Source organism: Salvia hispanica, chromosome 1 (assembly GCF_029641045.1).
Source record: "Salvia hispanica isolate PSC_SH4W2 chromosome 1, Shi_PSC_v1, whole genome shotgun sequence".
Taxonomy (NCBI): Eukaryota; Viridiplantae; Streptophyta; class Magnoliopsida; order Lamiales; family Lamiaceae; genus Salvia; species Salvia hispanica.
The window spans coordinates 63,947,377-63,972,822 of NC_142692.1; the positions used below are offsets into that span (position 1 = coordinate 63,947,377).

A 25,446-nucleotide genomic window follows, 5' to 3' on the forward strand; every position below is an offset into this window, starting at 1 on the left:
AAATCTTTCAGGTACCTCTATCTATCTCCTTTCCCACTTCCAAGATTTGATTTTTTGCAATTTTCTTGTTTCAATTATGTCTATTGTTGTAAAAACTGAAGTGGGTTCTTCTTGTTGTTTTTTGTCATTTTGGTGATGCTTTGAGTGTTTTGGGGCTGCTGGAAATTTTGGAGGTGTCAAGAATGCGTGTTGTGAGTTATGTTATGTTCTGTTGCGTGATTTTGAAATCAGTCGAGAAATGCATTCTAAGAATGCGTAACACCCATTGCTAGAAAAAAAAAAAAAACCACCCATCCATGGAAGCATTTTTCTAGAACCACCCATTTATAGAATTTTGCCATTTTTATACCCTTTGAGTGTAAGGCATCGGAGCTGACTTGATCTGTCAAAAGAGTACATACAACATGGGTTATAATCAAATGCTAACTAATTTCCAATCTAGAACCCAAAAATTTCAATTTAGTGTGTTAAAATTATCATCAATCAACAGTCTTGTGTTCATATAGTTATATCTTTGTATGATATTTTTAATATGTACAAAATTGAAAAATTTATTCAAAATTAGTTAGCATTTTAACGCGACCCAATACAATATAAAACATAATAGTGATTTTGGGAGGTAATCATTAAGGCGTGTGAGACACTTCGTGTCTAGTGCAACGAGAACTATTAAATCGAATAACGCGCCACATGGCGGGATTCATGTAGACTCTCCACCATCACCATGTAGTACACACTAGCTGCGCACTCTCCAGAATCTCTTCCGCATTCAACCTTTTCAGGATATTTTCCGTCAAATCCTCGGGCAGCTCGATCCATAGCGGGGATGGTGGAGGCGTAGGCACAGGCGCGGCTAAGGATGATGAAGTGGCAGCCACAGTGGGAATTGGAGGTTCGGATAGGATCATCAGCTCGCTCGATTCCGATTTTGCTCCCTTACTCAACAACTACAAGATTAATTAATATTGATTCTAGAATGAAGAGATCGACTCATAAGATGCCATTTTTACTATTTGAAAGTGAAAGGTATAATTACTACTCAAGGACCTAGAAAATAAAAATTGTACTAATAATTTCTGAGTAAGATATAATTGTAAACTTTTTGGTTGTAGTCTCATCTTGGTGATAGTGCATATCTCTTCAAGTTTAAGAGAGTTTTCCACATAAAATTTTAGTATTTTTTTTCTATTGTCGCTTCTCATTAACATATCATTATATTGATCCATCTTTATTAGGAGTAATTGTCTTCACCGCAAGAACTCAATGAATTGAGAATTTATGAGTATAAAAATTCAAATTAAAATTATTGTTCAAATTCTGTCTTTTGTAGATCAACAATGAAACCTTTATCCAAGCAAAGGAAATTCCTAAAATTAAAGAAAAATAACTATAAACAAAATAAACAAAAAAGGAAAACCTAAACTGATAAAAGGAAAAACAATTACTTTTAATATTTTTCATCTACTAATTCTATTAAATAGGAAATAAAATCTAAAATATAACTTGCTTAGGCACCGAGTCTTGTCTTTTATGACTTCACCCGTTCTTATTCTCAAGAGACTGGAGAGAGTATTTAATAGTAGTATTAATTGTAAATTTGATTTTGATTTTAGAGTCTGGCTATTTTTTTACAATATATATTGAAAATATTGTTTCATCACCAATTAAAGATGTAAATAGCTGTCAAAACAAACTCCAAATTATATGAATAACAATTTGATGTAAACAGCTGGTAAAACAAAGTCCAAGAATGGTTCCAACTAAAACCACTTGAAAAAAACAAAGTAGTAGCATCATCCTTCACCAACCTAAAACATAAAAGTGAACCATCAAAATCTTAGAATTTTCAAGACAAATAGTAAGAACCCTCAAAATCTTCAATCCTCGTAAATATTCATAATCACTGTCGTCATATAAGTCGTCTAGCAAGAGAGGTAAGGCACCAGAGCGAAATAAAGGCTCAGAGGCATGGATAGAAAGATCTTTTATTTGGTCAGAACATCGTTTTCCTAGACCCCTCTTGTAGATCTAGACTAGAGAAATGCCGAAGATGAAGTGATTTTAGGTTGGGGCAGCCATCGAGAATCGCTTCCAGCCCATGGTTTCCAATACAATGTGAAAGAAGTCTGAGATGGTGCAAGTTAGGCATGTTTTTTCCAATGGCTACCGCATGCTCTGTAATTTCTGATGGACCACCACAAACATTGCAATATGTAAATGATTTCAACATGATTTCAACATGGGACTAGAGATGCCAATGCTTTCAAAATCTTGCGAATTGAGACTTGGCATCATCGTAAGATGCAACTCTTCCAACTGTGTAAGTTTTTTTATCGCCGCAATCAAAACACTATTGTCTTTTAAATGCAACGTATCAACTGTAAAGCATCGTAGCTGACTTGATCTGTTGAATGTGGGAAAGAAGAATGGGAAAAGAATATCAACACAAAAAACCGAAGGAAACTTGTTAATTAAGTAACCGAACCGAAGATCGGGTCGGTTCCGGTTAATTTTTTGATGGAATTTTGGGGTCGGTTAACCGACCGAGTACCCACCCCTAGCTGATATTATCTAATCTAAATGGCTGCCAAAAGTGAAAAGAAAGCATGTGCTTGTTGTCTCCCTAAAACCTATTACCCAAGGTGTAAAACTAATGGATGAAAGCCTACAACTAATGGTTCTTCAGCGTAACTCCTAAAAGCTGATTTAAGGAGGAGAAAGAGAGTAGATGGCTGCTACATAATTAATTATGCTAGACAAACACAAGATCAACAATTAAACTACCTAAACATGCATTGTAAACACCAAACTAAAAGCTGAAACACAAAGACTCATTGAAGAAGATAAAGAAAGCTTAGGAACACTTAAACATGGTGGAAGAAAACTCAAGAACCGAGCTCATCAAACTCATGCCAAATCATACGAAAATGACACCCGACGAGGCACCGAAAACGCACGACACCATGGCAGATTTTTCCGAAACTTCTCCAACTCTTTCTCCACTTTTTTTCACTACAAACTAACTAAGAAAAAGCTTGAGAAACTGATTTTAAAAGCTTGAAAGGCTTTTTATGTTGGACATTATTTATCATCATATATTCAAGAATACATAATTGAATATAAATAAAGCAAGATCTTCGAACATCATGTATTTCACGTAGTAACCATAAACATAATGGATCGAAAACTTACCTTTATGATCCATAGCGGAAGCGATTGGGGAAGACGGAAAACTTCCTCGGACTTTCTTTGGTGTAGTAGCGCAACTCCAACTCCATTTCTCTCTCTTTCCCTCGTTTATGTATTCTCTTAATGTACACACTTGTATATATAGGAAGAGAGGGGACAAACCCTAATTATAAAACATTAAAGCCCTTTTCATCAAAGTGGCTATTTAATTAGGACGTTTCTTAATACCAAAATCAAATTAAATAATTGATCATAACAATTTGATTTGATTTTTGTAGTCCATAATATATCAAACCATAAATATATATATGCGTCCATTAATAATCAAATGAATCAAATAATCATTCACTTAATGACTAAATCAAATACATATACATGTACTATAATTATGTTAATATATTCTCCTTTTCCTTATTAGTATAGGAACATATATTTAGTCAAACTTAATGACTAATTTAGGGAATATATTATGCCTAATTGAATGATTATAATTTAGGAAAACGTCCCATTATATTAATAGCTATTGATAGCTAATTAATTAGGAAAAATATGTCTTATACCAAGTTAATGTATTATATTAAAAATCCAATTCTATTTAAGATTCTATCACATGTCACATATATGAGACACAAAACTTACATTTTAACTAAACAAGAACATAAGCAACACTACAAAGCATCTATAAATATTCTAATCCTCTATGTTTTCAATCAATTATCTATTTGAAGCACATCTTTTGTCTGATCCAAGTTCTTCACACAATTTTCCCATTCAACAAATATAGAGAATTATGAGAAATGAAATAGAGGCCAGTCTTTAAAAAAACGAAGCATTCTAAGACCAATAATTCATCCGGCGGATATTCCGTCGTCAAAGGTTGTTTTGGTGTAGCGATAGAAACTGCTTGAATCGACGTTGAAGTCGTTGGTTGTTTGCCCGCCTCCGATGCTTTCTTTTTCGCTTAGCATTCTTGTAATTAAGCAAAAAAATATTTCGAGAAGGATATAATCATAGAAGATGTCGGAGAAAACTGTAGACGTTGCTTTCTTCACTTCATTCCGTCCAGGGACAGATCTGGGTGAGGTCGTGTGGGATCGACCGACGAGTACCGCTAGAATTGGGCCCTGACGCTTCAGTCGACCCTACGGCAGCCCTGATTCGATGCCACAAGGCCATTGGAAATTGCATATATAGTACTCATAAGTTTCATGAGTCTAAAATTGCTCATCGTAGAAGATGGACGAAAAAGAAAACCCAACCTGGGTCGTGTGACCTGTGTCTATTATATTGGGCTCAAAATTCAAGTATGGATCCCCTGATGTGCTCTCGTAGCCATGATACTTAAAAAAAATTACTTCCTCCGTCCCAGATTAAGAGTCACTTTTTGCCATAAAAGTCCGTCCCAGTTTAAGAGTCACTTTTAGAATTTTCCATATTTGGTCATACAATTTTACCCCATTCTTCATCAAAATTACATAAAAATGTCATTATCTACATTAAAATAAATCAAAACAAAAATCAAAAGTCAAAAGGGACCCACCTTCAACCAACTCCACCATCTCACTTCATTTATTACACACTCTACCATCTCACTTCATTTATTACACACTCCACTATCTCACTCCATTTATTACACACTTCAACTCTTTCTTAAAATCCGAGCCATAACAATAAGTAACTCCAAATGTGGGACAGAGGGAGTAATATTTAAAACATTTTATTTTATGAATAAAATGTCATAGCTGTGAGAGCACTAACACCCCCGTGTTGTGACAAATAGGGCAATTGTGAATAGAGAAACAAAAGAACGTAAATAGACACATAATTTACGTGGTTCACCAACGTTGTGTTGGCTACGTCCACGGGCAAGAACGGAGAACAAATTGTATTATGATTGCAGTTTTCAGATTATGGCTACAGATTGGATCTGTCAGATCACAGAATTATGTGCCCTACTCCCATATAAATAGGCACAGATAAAATCATATCCTAATTCGGAAACATAATCCTATTCCAATTAGGAAACACAATCATATACAGATTCAAGGCATACTAACAAATCTCCACCTTGACTTGAATTCTCCCTTGGAGACGCATCATTACAATGCCAGATGAACAGATTTCTCCTTCCTTGCCTCAGATTTGCCATAACCCGAATTCACCTTGCAAACGCATCATTACAATGACAGACGAAGAAACTCGACATTCACGTTCAGAGCAGACATCTTCGATTTACCAGAAAACCCTAGCAGCGGGATTCAAAACTATATTCTCCCTTGGAGACGCATCATTACAATGCCAGATGAACAGATTTCTCCTTCCTTGCCTCAGATTTGCCATAAACCGAATTCACCTTGCAAACGCATCATTACAATGACAGACGAAGAAACTCGACATTCACGTTCAGAGCAGACATCTTTGATTTACCAGAAAACCCTAGCAGCGGGATTCAAAACCCTAGTCCAAAAACCAGGCTCTGATAATTTGTTAGGATCATCGACTGCAACAAACGTTTGATATTGTCCGCTTTGGGTCAAGCCCAAAAGGCCTCAAACTAATTGAGGTTGAACAGGAATTATATACACCTTCCAACTTTCCTCAGACTCCCGATGTGGGATGGAGTTTGTATATAACAAACTTCCCCATCAAATCAGATCACATCGGGTTTAGGGTCGCGGCCCGACCCATAGCCACCTAACTTGGCTCTGATACCAGTTTGTTGTGACAAATAGGGCAATTGTGAATCGAGAAACAAAAGAACGTAAATAGACACAGAATTTACGTGGTTCACCAACGTTGTGTTGGCTACGTCCACGGGCAAGAACGGAGAACAAATTGTATTATGACTGTGGTTTTCAAATTATGGCTACAGATTGGATCTGTCAGATTACAGAATCTGTGCTCTACTCCGATATAAAAAGACACACATAAAATCTTATCATAATTCAGAAACATAATCCTATTCCAATTAAGAAACACAATCCTATACAGATTCAAGGCATACTAACACCCCGCAATGGAGGTAGGGGATCCATGCCCTCAAGATTGAATACTACTATTATCTGACCCATCTATAAATTTTTGTACTCCTAAACTTTTTTTATATTCCTACTATATTTATACGTTCAATTCATTGGTAAAGTTTTTTATTAAGTACATATGTATTTGATCAATAAATAGTAGACTATAATCTAGCAAAAAATTCTACTGTATTTGTATTTATCAATCAATTGTCGGCCATCAATATTTCTCATTTATTTTTATTTTTATTTTTATTTTTATTTTATTTTTTTACAGATGCTTTGAATATATCTTGTTATTACATTTTTAGTGTCAAATTTCTCACTAATACTGTTATTGTGGAATAGTAATTTTATGTGCTGTTAGATTAATGGAAATTTTTTCTAAATAATCTCAGATTTCTATCGATTCTTCTAGTGTTAGAATTGATCAAGAGACACAACGTTTGGAAAATAATCTAACAACCGAAAGGAATTCAGACTAGGTTATCAAGTCAGAACTGCGTTAATAAAGGTGATAACTGGTCACAACCGGACACTAAGTTAAGCCATATTCTTTCACCAAATTTGTTGTGCCTCTGTCTACTACTTTGCTTGAGACCATAGATGCTCTTCTTTAAAAAACATACCTTATCTTCTGATCCTGGTTTTCGAAGTCTTCTGATTAAGCCATGAATATTGGATCTCCATTAAAGAAAGCAGACATCAAGCTGTTGTAAATCCTAATCTCTCTGTGCCAATAGTCACACCCTTATTGAAGTTTGTTTTACAACTAAAGAGAAAACTTCATCAAAATCAACACCCTGCAGCTAATGATTCTCCTAAATTCAGCTTTAGCAACTAAAATCGATGTATTATTCCTGACCAATCGCTCGATCCAATCTTGTACCTACAGATAGTGCCAATTGTTGGATACTTGGATTAAACGTATAGAGATGAATCGAGTTTTAGACTTGTGTATGAGAGAAAAGTATGTGCAAAAAAAGTAAATTGGAATTACATATACATTGAGAGAGTTTTTCTACAAGAGAGAATATATGTATCTATGCATTCATCACATGTACATATCCAGCTCACAGGCTGCCAGAAACGGTTACGTCCTAACCAATATCTCCCAACGGCTAGTTCACAGATCACCAATGGTTACTCCTTTAGCCTACTTCTTGATCCCCTGTTGCTGCGTCCAGTTACACCACACTCATATCTCTGCATTGATCATCCACACTTATACAACAGTATGGACTGCATTGAGTGTGTAAAATTCAATTTTCAAGTAATCAGGCTAGTTTAGCATATGAGAGGTCACACCATTCGTGGATAGGAACTCAATCTATAACCACAGCTGCATTGTATTCTCGAGCATCATTTTGAATAAAGGTTGATTGTCTTCTTCCGCAGATGTAGGTTTTGCAACTGAACCACATGCAGTAACTCATTTACCTATCTTGTTTCTTGTTGATTAGGTTTCATACAAATCACATAACATTTATAATATCAGATCTGTGGCTTCTCTTGTTCGCCATCGTCTACATTGCAGATTAGTTAACTTTTTAAAAATGATAATAATGTTGTAATGTATCCAAAGACATGAACAGCAGATTTGTTGTTGGAGTGGTTTGGCTAAATTGTCCCACATCGTTGGGTTTAAGCTACAAATGAAAAGATAGTTGGAAATAAAATAAGAAGTTGAGGTAGTGAAAATGCATACCTTTCTCGGCCTTTTGGCTAAGATCAAGTGTAGTATCTGTTCTTATCAGTTTAATATCTGATATGTGAGTCATCGACTCACATGATATTAAATTTATTTTTTGAGGGGGAGAGTCCGTCACGGCAGCTTGCTGCTGGGGCTCTTAAGCGTCGCCTTGGCGTTGCACTACTTCCATGGCCAGGCGCACCCCACCCAATCCTCAGTCAAAATTTTAGTCTTTCTATATATCAGCAAATCTGCACTTGAACGTAACCTGTTTAAAGGTAGTAAACATTACAGTTTCACATAAATGGTGTTTCTTTGTTATAAGTTTAGAAATGCTTTTACTACAACCACTCTGAAGAATTTTAAGTCATACATGGCCATCTATTCTCATATTGCAGGTTTGTTTGTTATCTTGTCCTAGATATTACTACTAGTTTGCATCAATCTTAAGTCACCAGCAACTTGGTACTTAAAAGTTAAAACATGTCGGTATGTGCCATGTGGTATGTCAAGACTTCATTAAATGTGTTTAACCAATGTGTGATGTAATGTGAATCTTATAGATTGAAGACTCATGAATTTGCCCCGGACTTATTCTTGTAAATAAACCCAACAAATAAACTAGATAAACCAAGAAATGGAACAAGAAAAAAAGGATAAAAGGATAGAGGATGGATTAGTGTTATGATTTAGGTGAAGAACAAGAAAGAAATCCCAAAGGCACTTTCACACAAACACCTAATGGCTCCACAAACTAGCAACACAAGAACTAGCAAGCATACCTTTACAATCAACCTTAGCCCGGCAAAAGATCGAATGCAACCCGAAGAAATTTGATAAGTCTTCAAAAGATGAAGAAGGTGAGCTCTTAAATATGGAGAAATTGTCTCTTACAAATATTCAAAAGCTGATAACAAAAACCCTAGACATGGGTATTTATACTAGAGGTTAAAAGTGCAAAACAAAAGAGGAAAAATGAGCAAAATTCGCAAATCGCACAAAACGCCCGGGTCGGGCATTTTGCTTCTCCAGACCGGGCAAATTCTCTGTGGTCGGGCGTTTTGCTTGTTGGACTGCGCGGCTTTTGTAAAACGACCATAACTTCCTCGTCCGGGCTCCGATTGAAGCGTGTAAGGTACTCACGCGAAGCTATTTTGACGATGAAAACAATGGTGGTCTTAGAAGAGCATTTGGACACCATCTTAATAGGAAAATTCTGATTTGAGTCAGACCTCCGCATCCGGCTTGGCTCCTTGCCATATCTCCACCTTCTTTTCGGACCCCAATCAACCCATGGCCCTCGATGCCGTTGCATCCTATGATTGTGAATATCCGGATTCACATCATGATGTCATGGATATGTTTGATAAGTTAATATAGATACTTTGATCAAGTTGCAAGTTAGTTGTCCAAGAACACAGGAAGGCATAGTTCTGATCTAATAAATGTTATATTCAATGACTAAAAACCAATCATTTTCGTAATGTTGCAATCATATCAAAAGTTTAAAACCTCTACCACAACGCAGTTGTATAATTGGAATGTTACATAGAGAGGAGATAAGATTAGCATGACCCATGCACAACGCATAATTCGAGAAATGTCGAAGTAATTTTCGTTCCCTCATGAATTATACCAGTTGGGATTAAATCCTTTGCCTCTTAATAATATCATATGGAGTTCAGTTGCAAGCTATAACCGTTTTTTGTGTTTCATATTTTCTTAAGCTGATTTGGTATGACTTTGCTTTTTCTCTAGATTTCTTTTTGTATACGAGAGCAAAGAAGTTTAAATTGATTTCTGGAAGTACTAGTATGGTTTTAGGCTTTTAGCCTCTTTTTCCATTTTCTTAGTTTAGATCTTCCTCCAAGCTATATACAATTGAATGAAATGAAAACAAAAAATTTAATCTAAGAATTGGGTGGGGTGCGCGCCAGGCCATGGCAGTAGTGCAACATCAAGGCGACCCTTGAGAGCCCCAGCAGCAAGCTGCAGTTACAGACTCTCCCCCTCAAAAAATAAATTTAATATTGTGTGAGTCAATGACTCACATATCAGATATTAAAGTGATAAGAACAGAAGCTACACTTGATCTTAGCCAGAAGGCCGAGAAAGGTATGATTAATACCTACAATATGATTCTTGTTTTATTGGAATGTGTGTATGAAATCTACATTAAAGTCTCCGATATGGGAAATAGTAATCGACTTTGCTATTCATGCATATTGTTAGGCCCTGCCAGAAATTATGACATCCCAAGTGTAATGTCATTCTAACTGCATTTACTCTAACAGCACCACAATCCACATTAACAACAAATTAGGGATTATGAAGCAAGTTTAGAGATTAATGTGTCTGATTTTGGAAGAAGGCAGAATAATTTGGTATTGGTGGTCGGGTAAAAATGGTTTTCGTAATCCAATATCTATAGTCCTTTTAGGTGATTAGGACTCCAATAACTTGGTTTGCTTCTTACATCCTGGTTAATGCCATGAGTTGAGTCAGCTGAGATGCAAACTTATGAGGCAAAAGTGAAGGTTTGCATGAGTCATCTATCACTGTGTCATCTATCTATAAGATGATATATTTAATTTCCAAACTTGATATATAAGCAAGATGGGTAAGAATAGAGTATAAGTAACAAGATAGCAAACTAAGCAATTAAATCTAAAACCCCACGAGCCACGAATAAAATTGCCCCTATATCTAAGTGGTAGAGCGTCAGTCTTGTAAACATGTCATAGCTATTTTAAAATAAAATACACTTGACGAATATATTGATTAATATGCACCAGCGGGGGTTCGTGGCACGGTACTATTCTACCACTAGACCACTGGTGCTTCTTGTTTTAAGACTTCAAGTGATTGCAATTTGTTCATACCATATAATTTTGTCTAAGTTAATATGGTAGATAGCCTTGTTGCTAGTACTACAATAATCAAGCTTGTTATAATCATCGAGTATTAATTAAATATATTGACGAATAGTTAGTTTCTCTTTTCCAAATAAGAAGGAAATATTTAATTGATCTTATGGCCTTATAGCAAAAATTGTTGAATCTTGCTTGCATATCTGGTTCGAAGTTGAAATTGTGATTGTTGAAAGAAGTGAGTTGGGAATGATTTGGAATGAAAGTAAACGTGAATTATAAATATATTTGAAGAAGAAAATTAGAATTAAAAAAAAGAATTCTACCTACACTCTACCTCTTCTAATGTCGTCCTGACAACCTGCAGAGCAGTCAATGGATGCACCACACCGCCATCCATACCCGACCTCCACTGCTCAACCAATACGTACCTAGTCTTGCAACTTGAACAAATCGAAACAAATAAACCGTGAAAAGTTGCTAGATCGTAACCGCCGATTACAAGGCGTTACGAGAGCTGGAGTTGAGAGGATGAATCTAGACGCGTCTAGGTTCATTCACGACGTGGACTATCACGTGTCAGCCACGTTGGCTTTACCGCATCATACAGACGCGGCGGGGCGGGCGGCGGCGCGCGCATGTGAGCGCGTGTGGGCTCCTTAGTCCAATATAATTATTACATGTAATAATCCTTCTTATTAAATACTTGTTTAATAAGGTTGTAACTTCCAATGTAGGATAATTAAGTCTCTTAATTAATCTCATAGCTTCTCTCATAGCTTATTAGTTTGCAATTTTGCACAACTTTAATCCATTATTTCTCACTCACCGGGAATCAGATGTGAGAAAATGAATATACCACAGTCATCTACTCCGCATAGATCGACGCTATCATTTAGTTTCACAAAATTAAATGTCTCGTTGAAATTATAATCGGTCAAAGTCCACTGACCGGCATAGATTCCAACACAAACAACACTAGGAATCCACATTGTCGGGTTCCATAGTAATATTGAATAAGTGTCACACGTAAATAAATAGTTTAACACAAAGGTGCAATGGTGCCCCCTTCCTCACTTAGCAATACAACCACAGAAATAGTTCGTGACTAATGCGTTGTTAATGCTCTAATAACTAATGATTAAAGAAAGTCATGTTGAATCGACGAACACACATTATCACATGGTTTACGATAATCTAGCAAAATGACTCAAAATACTGCTCTTTTCCTCTATTTTTTCGTTTAACGTATAACTCTCGTCTTTAATACATCAAAATACCATCATTAAAGAGTTTTCAAGTTCTCTTAATTCCTTCACTGTAATTTTTTAAAAAATCAACTAAGAAATATCAACTCTAGTAAAAAATAGGACTGAATTAATCATGACATATGCTTGACCACTTGGGCCGATCTTAGACATGCACTCCGCTTAATGCAACAGAGGTTTCCAATCTAGGCCAGATCAACCAATGACCCTAATGAAATATGTGGTCTTTAATTTCCTTTAGATTAAATGTCATAACTTGTCCTGAACATATGCCTATTTTATGAATTTGGTCCTATATTTTATCTTTTGAATTTTTGCATCCTGAAAATTCTAACTCGGATCACAATTGGTCATACACTAACAATTACGTCAATTTTTAAACGGTTTTAACCAAATTTTGATGGTTTTTAAAGTATAGGACCAAAATCATAAAATGGACTATGTTCAGGACCAGTTTTGGCTTTTACTCTTTCCTGTAATACGACAATTCACGACATCTCTCCAACATTTCATTAGTATATTTTCGACGAGGAATATCAATTCATTCATTTTTCTTGCACTTCATTTTTATGACTCTGACAAATTTTGCTAGTGGTTTTGTAATTACCTTCACATTTTGGCACTCAATTAAGCAATTCTTTTTTACTTTGCAAAGATCATCATTCGTTCAAGAAAAATCATCAACTTTGGTCGAATTATGTTCGATTCCATAATTCTAAAAAATTATCGATTATATCTGAACTTTGACATTTTACATAAGTGTCCCATAATCTCATATTCGAGATAAATTATGTATGACGTGAAAAATGAAAAATGCTATGTGGACAAACTGTTCAACTACTTAAATGACATCCTTTAATATACTTAGTCAGTCATGCCTTTAATTTTTACACATGTACATGTTACGTAAATAAATTTAGACACGTAGTACGCTAAAATTTTTTGTCATAGGCCAAGTAAGAAAAATGACAAAGTTATGATATAATTGATCATTTATGATAGTTGCAGGATTGACCAAAACTTGACTAAACTTCTTAATTTATTTGACAATTTGCCCTATAATTAACTACTGAAGTTGAGTAGTTGTATATTACTATATTTGTCCTAAGCCTAAGTGAGATATTTCTATTTTAACACATGAATTTAGATAGTGGTGTTTAGTGAATTAAATCTATACAATATATAAATGGAGAGTTTTGATTTCCAAAACTGTCATTTTATATTAAACTTATCACACCTGTGCTATGCACAGATTGGTATATTTTTAATATAAAATTTTAAATTAATTAAATAAAATTAGAATCAATATTAACAATGAACAATATGAGTAACAATTTTAGTTATATGAGAATCACAAATCTATACAAATCAACATTAACACATAATAAATTTGGCATAATAAATTTGGAATAAATCAGATATTTTTAATTTTAAATTAATTAAACAAAATTAGAATCAATATTAACAATGAACAATATGAGTAACAATATTTAGTTATATGAGAATCAAAAATCTATATAAATCAACATTGAAGCATAATAAATTTGAAACAAATCACATAATATAATGTATAAACATTAAATTGGAATAGGAAGACAAATTCTATAACAATTCCTTGTATTAGAATTTTTTGGTGGTATGGTAGACCGTTTTCATTTCTAGATTTCATGAGATCGATGTGGCACAAAGGCAAGGTAACAAATAACTTCACAATCATGACAAAATAGCTGAGAAACCATGCTATCATGATATTTCTACCTCCTTGCATATAAATTTTGCCTATCCTTCACCCATTCTCATGGTAATATTCTCAATTGCCTCTTGACTGCAAATGAGAGCAGTAATTACCATCCATGCAACAGCATAAGAAGCAGATCTTTTCTTAAGCAGTTATGGGGAAATTAGCTTCAACTACCAGAATAGTAACATGAGAAATCTGTTCTTTTAACATTACATAAAAAATGGCTAGTTAAAAAAATACCATTTTCCAAGCTCCAAAAAAGCAACAGAAACATGATGAAACTGATCTATGAGAACTTTGTAATCCTTTGTACTACCTGCCAATGAAAAATCAGATTTGTAACTATATTCACGCATTATAAAAACTTATAGCCTGTTATTTATTTCGAGCCTAAGATGGTAACTCAAAAAATAGAAAGAAGTTATAAAATGAAAAACTCACATGAGAAATGCCATTCAAATAGGTACTTTAACTTCTGATGCTATGTTTGTATCATCCTCTGTCAAATTTACAAAATGCAAAATATAGTAACCTAAATCATCACAGTGGAATGATAACAATCCATAAACACCTGAAAAGTGGCAATCGGCATGGACAAATAAAATTGCATCCTTAAATGGTTAAGGAGAAAGACTGAGAAATCACTGAACACCTAACAAACATGATTTCTAATTAAGCAAAAACCAAGGAAGCAGCAATGTGTCTCTATATTGCATCATTTTTTACGCAGTGTCTAAATGATAGGCCAAGAGTAGCCAGGATAGGAGACTATATGACACACCATTTAAATGATCAAAATCTAACAAAAAGCTCTAATTAGAAAACTATTGAACATCATTTTCATGATAAAAGCACCCATGTCCATAAGAAAACTAATGAACAACATTTTCATGATAAGAAAAAAACTTTTTTAAAATAGTCTATAACAGTTCCAACTGAGAGAGATGATTCAGGTTACCAAGCATATTCCACATGTCATGATGTTCACACACTTGAAATCTCTACTGGGAAATTTCAATTATATCACCAAGAATCACAAAACAAAACAATCACAGTCTAAACATTACAGAATGGAGAAATATAACTGCTATCGTACTTATAAGAGATCACAATCAAAAAAGTCGACCAGGTAAAACCGTAAAAGCAATTCAACAGGAATTAATCATTGGGGTAACATTCTCAGAAAAACCTGAAAATCTTCATTGGCAGCATTCTTTGTCGATAGAGCAATTTTCTTAGACCGAATTACTATGGATAATAACCACTCATTAACTCCCTATTAACTTTAAATAACTCTCCACTAACTTTAAATAATTACCCACTAATCTAACCACAAATAACCGTATTTATTTAAATAATAATATGAATATTTCCCTAAATACCCTCAAAACTCTCTTTTATATATTGTATAGATATTATATTTTAATTAAAAATTTGTTTGAATATATTTATTCAACTTAATAGGCGTCAGTTATATAGATGTGAAAAGAATGTCATTTAATTTAAAATTAAAAAGGAAAGTGAGTGGGAGGTTTTATAATGAGTGGGAGGTTTTATAATGTATAATTAACGACTAATATGCTGGCATAAAATAAAAATTAAGTTATTGAGATTTAAGATTTTTTTTTTTTTTTTAATTTTATATTTGGCGAATTTCCATTAACATTTTTTAGTTACAGATGAGTTCTCAGAAATTGTGCTCTAATACATGAATACACACATACTCGATTTGTAGAGGCAAGTGATTGAGTGGGAAAAAGGGGGAAAGGATGAACTACAATTGCAAGTGAGTTTTCGCCTTGAATTTCGGTTGAATTTGTGTAGATTTAAAGGCTTTGCATTCCTTTTTTGTTGATCATAATTTTGTGGGTATGTGATTCTAAATTTTGCAGCTACATCAAAGATTACGTACATAATATTTTAGCCTATAAATAATTTATTTAAAGGCTGGATATCCACACATACCTACTTAGGGCTCGTCTGGTAGTGAAGAAAATAATTAACATGAGTTTATGGTAAATGGACTTTCATGAGTTTATGGACTAAATTGTAGGTTGTTTGGTTGAACCCAAGTAAAATGTTTAGCCCATTTCCGTCGTTTGGTTGAAATGAGGAAGGGCTGAAACCAAAAAGCCCATGCCTAAACTACCCCTCTTTTTAATTACTTCCAATTTACCGTTCTTCACTCCCAATTACTCCTCACTCAAGAAAGAGCCACCGCTATCCGCCGCCGGAGAATGCCAGGAAATTCGAAGCCTTCACACGCCGCGGAAAGTGCGGGAGAAGCTGCTGTCGACGCCGCTGCTTCACCCTCTCCACACTCGCGCTCCTCGTAATCGCCGCCGCCATATCCGCCGGTGCTCTACCTTGTCTTCAGGTTCACCCTCTTCGATTTGAGGTGCGTGATTTCAGCTCTAATTTTAATTCCGATTGGGTTTCGAATGCAAGTTGGGATTTTTATTCTTGCCATGTTCGATTCCCCTAATTCTTGGTCAATGATGATTGGAGAATTCCTAAGGGTAGAATGGGCTTTCACAGCTGTTTCAGCACAATCGGGAAACTAATACCTGCCCAAGTCCGTGAAACGGTTGACAGGAGTGTGAGGAGTGTGCTGATAGTAGTATGTGTGGGGTGGAAACCCGGAAGATTGTACCGGGTCGGCAAATTCATTTTGGAGCTACCAAACGCTGGTTACCAGCTGTGAACAGTGCATTTTCAAGGCTATTCAAGCCTACCAGACGAGCCCTTATCTTATAGAACTCAAACATACTATTTTTGGCCTTATCTTAGGAGAAAAGCATGATGTCATGGAACCATTTCACACTATGCTCAGTGATTTCAAGGCTTCCTCAATTTCTTTTGGTTGACTAATTTTGTTCTTTTTAATTATATTTTCGTTCCTTTTCATTTAATTAATTATATATGATTTAATATTTAAACATTATATTATGTGATTTATTTATTATGCTTCAATGTTGATTTGTATAGATTTTTTATTCGTATATAACTGAAATTGTTACTCATATGGTTCAATGTTGATATTGATTGTAATTTTGTTTAATTAATTTAAAATTGAAAATTAATACTCCCTCCGTCCCAAGATAAGTGACTCATATTCCTTTTTGGGACGTCCCAAGATAAGTGACTCATTTCCTTTTTGGATACTCTCTCGCTCTTACTTTTTCTCTCTATTTTATTAACTATCTTACTCTATTCACTTTTCACTTTACTAACAAAACCCTATTTCCTTAAATCTCGTGCCGAAAAGTTTGTGGTCACTTATCTTGGGACGGAGGGAGTATTTTAAAAATATATTAAGTTGTGCATAAAAGAGAAAAAAGTAGAATAAAGAAAAGGAGAAAATAAACTATAAAATATAAGAGGATAAAGTAAAAAAAAAAAAGATGGAGTTAATTATTGCCAGAAAAGAAAATGTCACGCTTAAGGTAGAACATCTTAAAAAAGAATACGCCTCATTATTGGGATGAAAGGAGTACAAATCCGCCTCGAAAGCAACACCTGTTGACGGAAGCCAATCGCCTCCGCCAAGGAAGGATCCAACCGTGTAGCTTCTTGCATACTCCAGACTGTTTTCAACTTTAAGCCCTTCCCACTGAACTCTCTTTGTAGTCACAGCACCCGGGCCGACATTATTGTACTCGACATACAATATAGTATCGGGAACACCTAGACGAGGATCGCTTCCTCCCCAAGCTCGCGATCCCCGGGGATCGATGAAGCTTCCTAGTTGGCTCTCCATTATCACGACGGTGGAGTAGTTGTGCCAAGGCCGCCCCAAGAATGTCTCTATGCCGTCAAGATTCTCAGCAGCTAAGATGACACAGTTGTGTATGGATATACCTGATATGGACAGGGGGATTTGTTTTCCTTGCGCAGTTATGATGTTGGTGTTGGAGATCCCTCTCTTGAGGTATATGTTGCTGTTTTGGATGACAACAGCCGCGTCTCCGAATATGAAGTCCACTGTTCCGTATATGTCGCACTCTCGGTAGAACTGGCGATGGGAGTGCGCGAACAGAGTGTCTTGGTATCCGTCCACCATGCATCGGTAGAATACAGATCTATCAGATGCTGAAAACAATGCCACGGCTTGATCCTTTTCCGGACCGGCTGTGTTCTCGAACCCCATGTCCATGGCTATGAAACCAAAACCTTGTACAGCTGGCACCATACATTAAGATGTAAGGCGAAGTGAAAGCAGATTCGATTTGCCATTTTTGTTTGTCCATGATTAATTATCCAATTAATTTTTTTTACTATATTTGGTAACAGACCTCAACGTTCCACTAACTTTATTTCAATCACAATTTATTATAAATTTAATATATAAAAGTGGAGCCCACCTCCCAACTTTTTCTATCTACTTTTCATTATATTTCTTAAAATCAGAGTCAAGTAATAGTGGACATAGGAAGTACTTACCAAAGGTAGCAGATTGCATGATCGTAGATCCCGTGGCATTGCTGAGACTGGCGGAAACAATGGTCTTGTCCATGCCATCGCCGTACATTAAGATGTTCCACTTGTTCATTCCAACCAACACATTTTCAAGGTAGATCCCTTCCTTCACGTAAATGACAAATCTCTCGTTACTCCTTGAGGGCGCAGCGTTGATCGCCTCGTTTATGGTCCAGTAGTTCCCCGAGCCATCTGCTGCCACGACAGCATCAGGCTGCATCCCCTGCTTTGTATTCTACAATGTCTGTGTGTCGTTTAAATATATTTGAGTCAACGGTTTTTCATGAAAGTTCATGTAAACATCAATCTTTGTTATGATGCCTAGACTAGTGCTAACAAGCTGAATTGATCACTCCAGATTAGCGGCTATCGTCTTCCCTATCGCATCTGGTGTCCGCTCAAAGGCATCTAAGCACGTTTGCAGGTCGGCTATTGTAGCGCTCAGCCATGTTCTAAAGTTGGTTCTAGTTTGCGCCATTGCAACATTGTTATCAGTGGGTACCGACATGTTAAGATTGTGAAGCGCCATGGAAAGAAAATCGCGACAAGTTTCATGTGTCGATAGCAAGATTATATCTTTTCCATCATTCTGGGAAAAATCTTGCAAGACTCGAAAAACCTCATTTTTTGACATTTGGATAGAAATGTTATAAATGATCTGAAGGTCATAGCTATTTTTGGAGTCAAGCAGAGGGGAAAGGTTATCTAAACAGGCTTCAGAGTAAAGTATGTCATCACACAATGATTGAAGTGATGAGAATAAAGAGTCTTGTGCTTGGCTTTGATGTATGATAGCACAAGAAATAAGAAATAACATTAGTTTTGTTTTCAAGTAAAGAATAGCCACGATGGCTGATTGTTTTTAATTTATTTGTTGATTTGTTGATGACATATTATTCGAGTTACAACACTTAAATACATAATTTATTTTACACATAATAAACGAGATATTCTAATAATGATTATAGCAAGATCAGAATATTCTAATTTTAACACTAGCATGGAGTGATTAATATGTTTTGATTTTAATAGAAATGCACAATCAATCATAAAAACTGATTTATGTTGTTTATTCTGTGGGTTGGCTGTTGAAATAAATTGTCCCACATCGTTGGTTTTAAGGTACATGTTAAAAGGGAGTTGGAGAATAAAAGAAGAAGTTGAGGTAGTGGTAAGGTAATACCTTTCTCGGCCTTTTGGCTAAGATCAGGTGTAGAATCTGTTCTTATCAGTCTAATATTTGATATGTGAGTCATTGACTCACACGATATTAAATCTATTTTTTGAGGGGAAGTGTCTGCAATGGCAGCTTGCTGCTTGGGTGTAATAGTATCACTATTTAAGTCTTACTATATATCAGCAAATGCACTATAAGTCAGTGTATTTTAGTGCCGATAACCCTCGAGTAAATAGATGCTTTGCTCATTTACATTCTCTTTCAACATATGCATATCCTTCAAAGAAGAACAGTCTTTTCAAGAATATTCAGTAGCTGGGACAAACACTTAATCTGATGCCAAATATTTTGGAAGGGTTGACCATGTGCTCATCAAAGGCCACAGCTCTTATAGCAGCACAAACATTTCCAAGGAACACATTAACTCCAACAACCCCCAAACTTCCTCCATGTACACCTTCTTTTCCACACATACTCACAACTGTTATCAAATGTCATACCTCACATAACTATCATACTTATTAGCTGCATCAAAAAACAAAAAGGTTTAGAGTCTGTCAGACAGCTGCCCAGCCATCCTGACAGGGCCGGAATCGAGCCAAGAACGATCATCTACTGCACCATGGGCCAGAAACCTGACCCGGGGCGCTGTTAATCACGCTCTAGCCAGGCAGCCACGGTTCATCCACCAGACGTGGTTTCCTGTCTCCTTAGAAATCAAGGATACAGAGGTACGAGCCTATAGAACAGATCCTGTTCAAGTAAGGTCGTGCCTGCTTCACTAAGCCATCCATATATGTATCTGCAGTTTAATCTTCAAGAATTCGATGTGGGATGGGTTTTACTGATATTATTGAAGTGGAAAGCTACAACCACAAAACACATTTCATATATATCTATCTCTACCCAAGCCCAACACCTCTCTTTATGGATTGATGGGCCCAAATAATCCTACAACCCGATGCAAAATTTCGGTGGAAGATATGCTAAATCGAATAACTCCGGTCTAATCCGATAGGATTAGCTTATAATAGCCCAGGCCCAACAAGACTTGTCCGAAATTGAGTGAATTCTAAAAACGTTCTATGAACATTGTGTTTTAATATAATATTCAAAAGTTGTTAGACAATCTACTTTTCTGAATGATGCATTAAGGTTATTCACTAGATATGTCAAAGCAATTATTCCTTGCTAAAACACGTGTTAGTTTAATATATGGAGGCATATGTGTTTAGAGATTAATGTGTCTGATTTTGGAAGAAGGCGGAATAATTTGGTATTGGTGGTCAGGTAAAAATGGTTTTGGTAATCCAATATCTATAGTCCTTTTAGGGGCTATTCGGTAGTCAAGATTATATCTCAGGATTAAATATGTATTGTGTTTGGTTCATGAGATTGAATCATACAACTCAATCCTTGATTATCTTAGTTGGATAATCACATGATAATTAGTCATAGGCAACCCTCTTCAACTAAAATAATCTCACAACTCAATCCTAAATTATATTTTGGTATACTATTTTATTTAGAAAACATTAGGACTCCAATAAATTGGTTTGCTTACACATTTTGCTTGGTTAATGCCATGAGTTGAGTCAGCTGAGATGCAAACTTGTGAGGCAAAAGTGAAGGTTTGCATGAGTCATCTCTGTGTCATCCAATACTAAAGAGTAAAGTTATGATATCTATAAGATGAGATATTTAATTTCCAAACACTCCATTTTTACACTATTTCCATGTTCTAAGACTTGATATATAAGCAAGATGGGTAAGAATAGACTATAAGTAACAAATAGCAAACAAAGCAATTAAACTATGTTCAAGTACCTTTTTTTAAAAATTTCTACACTAGATTGAAGCAAGTTCTTGTTTTAAAATAAAAGAGAATAAAAAAATTGTTGCTCAGATGCACCGGATTTATCTTCTGAAATCAGAAGGCGCAATGGACCCAACCATCGCTGATGGCGCAGATGACTCGTCACCGCAACCCACAAATTAAATTAAATGCACCAGCCGGGAATCGAACCCGGGTCTGTACCGTGGCAGGGTACTATTCTACCACTAGACCACTGGTGCTTCTTGAATTGATACTTCTAGTGATTACAATTTGTACATATGCTTGCATAATTTTGTCAATCTTTACCTGAATTTATATTGCAGCTAGCTTTGTTGGTAATAGTTAGCTAGTAAAATCATGGTAAGTTTCCTTTAGTTAGGTTCTCTTTTCCAAATTAGAAAGTAAGGGGCCGTTTCGTAGCTATGTTTCGCCTACATAAGAGATTAATCTGGTTTATTTATGTGTTTGGTAGTTATGTTACCAAACATAGTAGCCCGTGTTTTATTTCCGGCCCGCACAAAGCCCACTGAAAATCTTATGTTTTAGTCATATTTGTAACTACCCAAAATCCTATGTTATTTATCATGGAAGCCTAGTTAAGTTAACAAAATACAATTTTACCCATCAAAATTTCTAACCCATCAATTTTACTTAGTTGTTGTATTGAAGGACGTCATTTTCCTATTAATCATATTAAGAATTTTGTTGATGTCAATTTGTTGTTCTAATTATATTACTTTGTTATTTTATTTACATTATATTATATTATAATATTCTCATTATATTACTTTATGTTCTCGTTATATTACTTTACATTAAATCGTATTATATTCTCATTATATTACTTTATTTACATTATATTATACTTATAATTACGTAATACTTGAAGGCAATTGCTTTTGTTTTGAACATAAATATACGATGTTGTTCAATCCACAAACGCTTTAAACTTCAAAAAAATTGAACATATAAAATTTGGTACTTGATAAAATATTTTCATATAGAATTTGTCCAAACTAATAATTGATTATTCATAAAATTTGTCCAAAATTATTAATGCTCACAAAAATAGAATACCAAAATAAATATAAGTTTTTTGATATAAAGATGCTAATTTTTGTAAGGAGTTTAGCTTGAAAAGATGTTAATTTTAAACAAAACGATTTTATAGGAATAATTAGGGTAAAATGATGATAGTTTAGTAATTAACTTAAACTAATGAGGATAATTTTGACAATCATAATTTTAATCCTTACTTGTGACTTATTGTACCAAACACTACAATAAGATAACTCACAATTATCTTAATCTACCAAACACCCAATATATGTAAATTAACTAATCGAAACTATGATTACTATCATAACGGTATCATGTCTAGTCGAAACATGACATAGCTACCAAACGAGCCCTAAGTTTATAGTACAATCAAATTTAGTTATGACTAGATGTGTAAACTAAACCTCACTCTCCGGTGCAATCTGACCCAATGTCGCCTAAGGCAAAATTCTGGTGATAATTTTGCATATAGCCAACGTTTTTCTCGATACAGCCCCCGTATTTTAAAAATGATATTAATACTGTGAATATAATACATATGCCTGAATTAATTTATACTTGACCAGGTAAGGGATTCGCAAATGCATGACCTCTCTATCACAAATTATGGCATATGCTCGACCACTTGGGCCGATGTTAGACATGCACTCCGGTTAGTGCAACGGAAGTTGCCAACCTATGCTACATAAACCAATGACCCCCCTATCCAGTAAGTATGGAAATGTGTGGTCTTTAATTTCCATTAATACATTATACAACATCTTTCCGACATTTCATTCGTATATTTTCAACGTGGAAGATCAATTGATTCATTTTTCTTGCACTTCATTTTTACAACTCACGTAAATTTCGCTACTGTTTTGTAATTACCTTCGCATTTTGGCACCCAGTAATTCTTTTCTACTTTGCAAAGAACATCCTCCGATCCAGAACAAATCATCAACTTTGGTTGAATTTTGGTCAATTCCATAACTTTATAAATGTCCGATTAGATCATAGTTTTGACATTTTTCTTAAGTGTCTCATAATCTCATATTTGAGAGAAATTATGTATAATGTGGCAAACGAAAAATACTTTGTGGACAAACTATTCAACTACTTAGTCAGTCACGTTTTTTAATTTTTACACATGTATGCTTCACGTCAATAAATTTATTCACGTAGCATGCCAAAAAATTTCGTCATGGGCCATTAAGAAAAATGCAAAAATTATTACTCTCTCCATGCAAAAAAAATAATCTCATTTGTGGACGGCACAAATTTTAATTATAAATTGATAAAGCAAAGATGATGAGAAAAAGTAAGTAAAGTATGAGAGATGGGAGAAAAAGAAAGAGAGATAAGGAGAAAAAGTAAGAGAGAGTGTGAGAGAAAGTTTCCACTTTTGAATTTAGACCATTTTTTTTTGGATATCTCAAACTGACAAAATGAGACTATTTTTCAAAGACTGATGAAGTATATAATTGGTCATTTATGAAAGTTGCAGGATTGGCCAAACTTGATGATTTTTTTTTTGGCAATTTGTCCTATAATTAACTACTGAAGTAGAGTAAATGTATATTACTATATCGGTCCAACCTAAATGAGACATTACTATTTTGACACATGAATATAGATAGTGGTGTTTAGTGAAGTAAATTATACCCGTATGAGAGAGAATAAAGTAGAAAATAAAAAATAGAAAATAGAAAATGAGAATAAAATAGAATAAGTATGAGAGACAAGCGGATAAAGTAAAAAAGAGAGAGAGAGTTAATTATTGCCAAAAAAGAAAATGCCACGTATAGGCCAAAACAACTAAAAAAGGAATACGCCTCACTATTGGGATGAAAGGAATACAAATCTGCCTCAACGCAACACCTGTTGACGGAAGCCAATGGCCTCCGCCAAGGAAGGATCCAACCATGTAGCTTCTTGCATACTCCAGACTATTTTCAACTTTAAGCCCTTCCCAGTGAACTCTCTTTGTAGTCACAGTACCCGGGCCAGCATTATTGTACTTGACATATAGTATAGTACCAGGAACACCTTGACTAGGATCACTTCCTCCCCAAGCTCGCCGTCCCCGGGGATTGATGAAGCTTCCTAGTTGGCTCTCCATTATCACGATAGTGGAGTAGTTCTGCCAAGGCCGCCCCAAGAATTTCTCCACGCCGTCAAGATTCTCGGCAGCTAAGATGAAACAGTTGTGTATGGATATACCTGATATAGACTGAGGGATTTGTTTTCCTTGCGCAGTTATGATGTTGGCGTTGGAGATCCCTCTCTTGAGGTATATGTTGTTGTTTTGGATAACTATAGATGCGTCTCCGAATATGAAGTCCATTGTCCCATATATGTCGCACTCTCGGTAGAACTGGCGATGGGAGTGCGCGAACATAGTGTCTTGATATCCATCCACCATGCATCGGATAAAATACAGATCTATCAGAGACTGAAAACAATGCCACGGCTTGATCCTTTTCCGGACTGGCTGTGTTCTTGAACCCCATGTCCATTGCTATAAACCCAAAACCTTGTATAGCTACACTGTACATCATGATGTAAGGCGAAGTGAAAGCAGATTTGATTTTCCATTTTCATCTTTCCATGATTAATTGGTAATTGACCTCAACGTTTCGCTAACTTTATTTCACTCACATTTTAATAGAGCATCCACAGTGGTGCGGATGTCCCGACGGACATCCCAAAAACACCTCCCGCCGCGTCATAAGGACGTCCCACTGCACAATGGCGGACATCCCGGCGGACATCACAAAAATAAAAATTCACAAATTCACCAAATTAAACAATTTACAGAATTTAATAATTTATGGAATTTAAATTTCGACACGAATACGGACGGAGAAAGTGCAATGATAATTTCATTAAAAAAATAAATAAAAAAGTACATTTAAAAAAAAACACTAAACAAATTACATTATAAATATCAACGACGACCCCTCCGCGTCCATAGCTCTTAAATTATATCGTTTTGGAGTCGAATATGAGCTTGTCGTTGGCGCATGTCCGCAAATGCACGGACCCGATCGGCCTCTCCATGGGTACCCCCATACGTAAATTGGTGGTGGCCACGCCGTGGCTTGGACCGACATCATCAACATCATCAATGG

At 35.4% G+C, this 25,446-nt stretch overlaps 1 protein-coding gene, 5 non-coding genes and 1 pseudogene across 6 annotated transcripts; 2 read left to right on the plus strand and 5 right to left on the minus strand.

Moving 5' to 3' along the window:
* The first annotated feature begins 7,913 nt into the window (after positions 1 to 7,913).
* Positions 7,914 to 8,109, plus strand: LOC125185832 (U2 spliceosomal RNA). The gene has a single exon (XR_007170321.1). It is a non-coding gene; the product is annotated as a U2 spliceosomal RNA (small nuclear RNA).
* A 1,716-nt stretch (positions 8,110 to 9,825) lies between these two features.
* On the minus strand, positions 9,826 to 10,021 carry LOC125185841 (U2 spliceosomal RNA). Its single transcript, XR_007170329.1, has one exon. It is a non-coding gene; the product is annotated as a U2 spliceosomal RNA (small nuclear RNA).
* A 3,798-nt stretch (positions 10,022 to 13,819) lies between these two features.
* Positions 13,820 to 18,480, minus strand: LOC148934369 (putative pectinesterase/pectinesterase inhibitor 46). Its single transcript, XM_089062285.1, has 4 exons — positions 18,225 to 18,480; positions 17,301 to 17,963; positions 14,022 to 14,097; positions 13,820 to 13,865 (listed from the first exon to the last, which is right to left on the minus strand). The coding sequence occupies exons 1-4, from the start codon at positions 18,478 to 18,480 to the stop codon at positions 13,820 to 13,822; spliced, it is 1,041 nt and encodes a 346-aa protein (XP_088918411.1).
* A 959-nt stretch (positions 18,481 to 19,439) lies between these two features.
* Positions 19,440 to 19,620, plus strand: LOC125185848 (U2 spliceosomal RNA; annotated as a pseudogene).
* Positions 19,621 to 19,988: 368 nt separating this feature from the next.
* Positions 19,989 to 20,208, minus strand: LOC148934370 (small nucleolar RNA U3). The gene has a single exon (XR_016134781.1). It is a non-coding gene; the product is annotated as a small nucleolar RNA U3 (small nucleolar RNA).
* A 1,127-nt stretch (positions 20,209 to 21,335) lies between these two features.
* On the minus strand, positions 21,336 to 21,424 carry LOC125185800 (small nucleolar RNA snoR114). Its single transcript, XR_007170297.1, has one exon. It is a non-coding gene; the product is annotated as a small nucleolar RNA snoR114 (small nucleolar RNA).
* An 18-nt stretch (positions 21,425 to 21,442) lies between these two features.
* On the minus strand, positions 21,443 to 21,513 carry TRNAG-GCC (transfer RNA glycine (anticodon GCC)). Its single transcript has one exon. It is a non-coding gene; the product is annotated as a tRNA-Gly (tRNA).
* Positions 21,514 to 25,446: the final 3,933 nt, after the last annotated feature.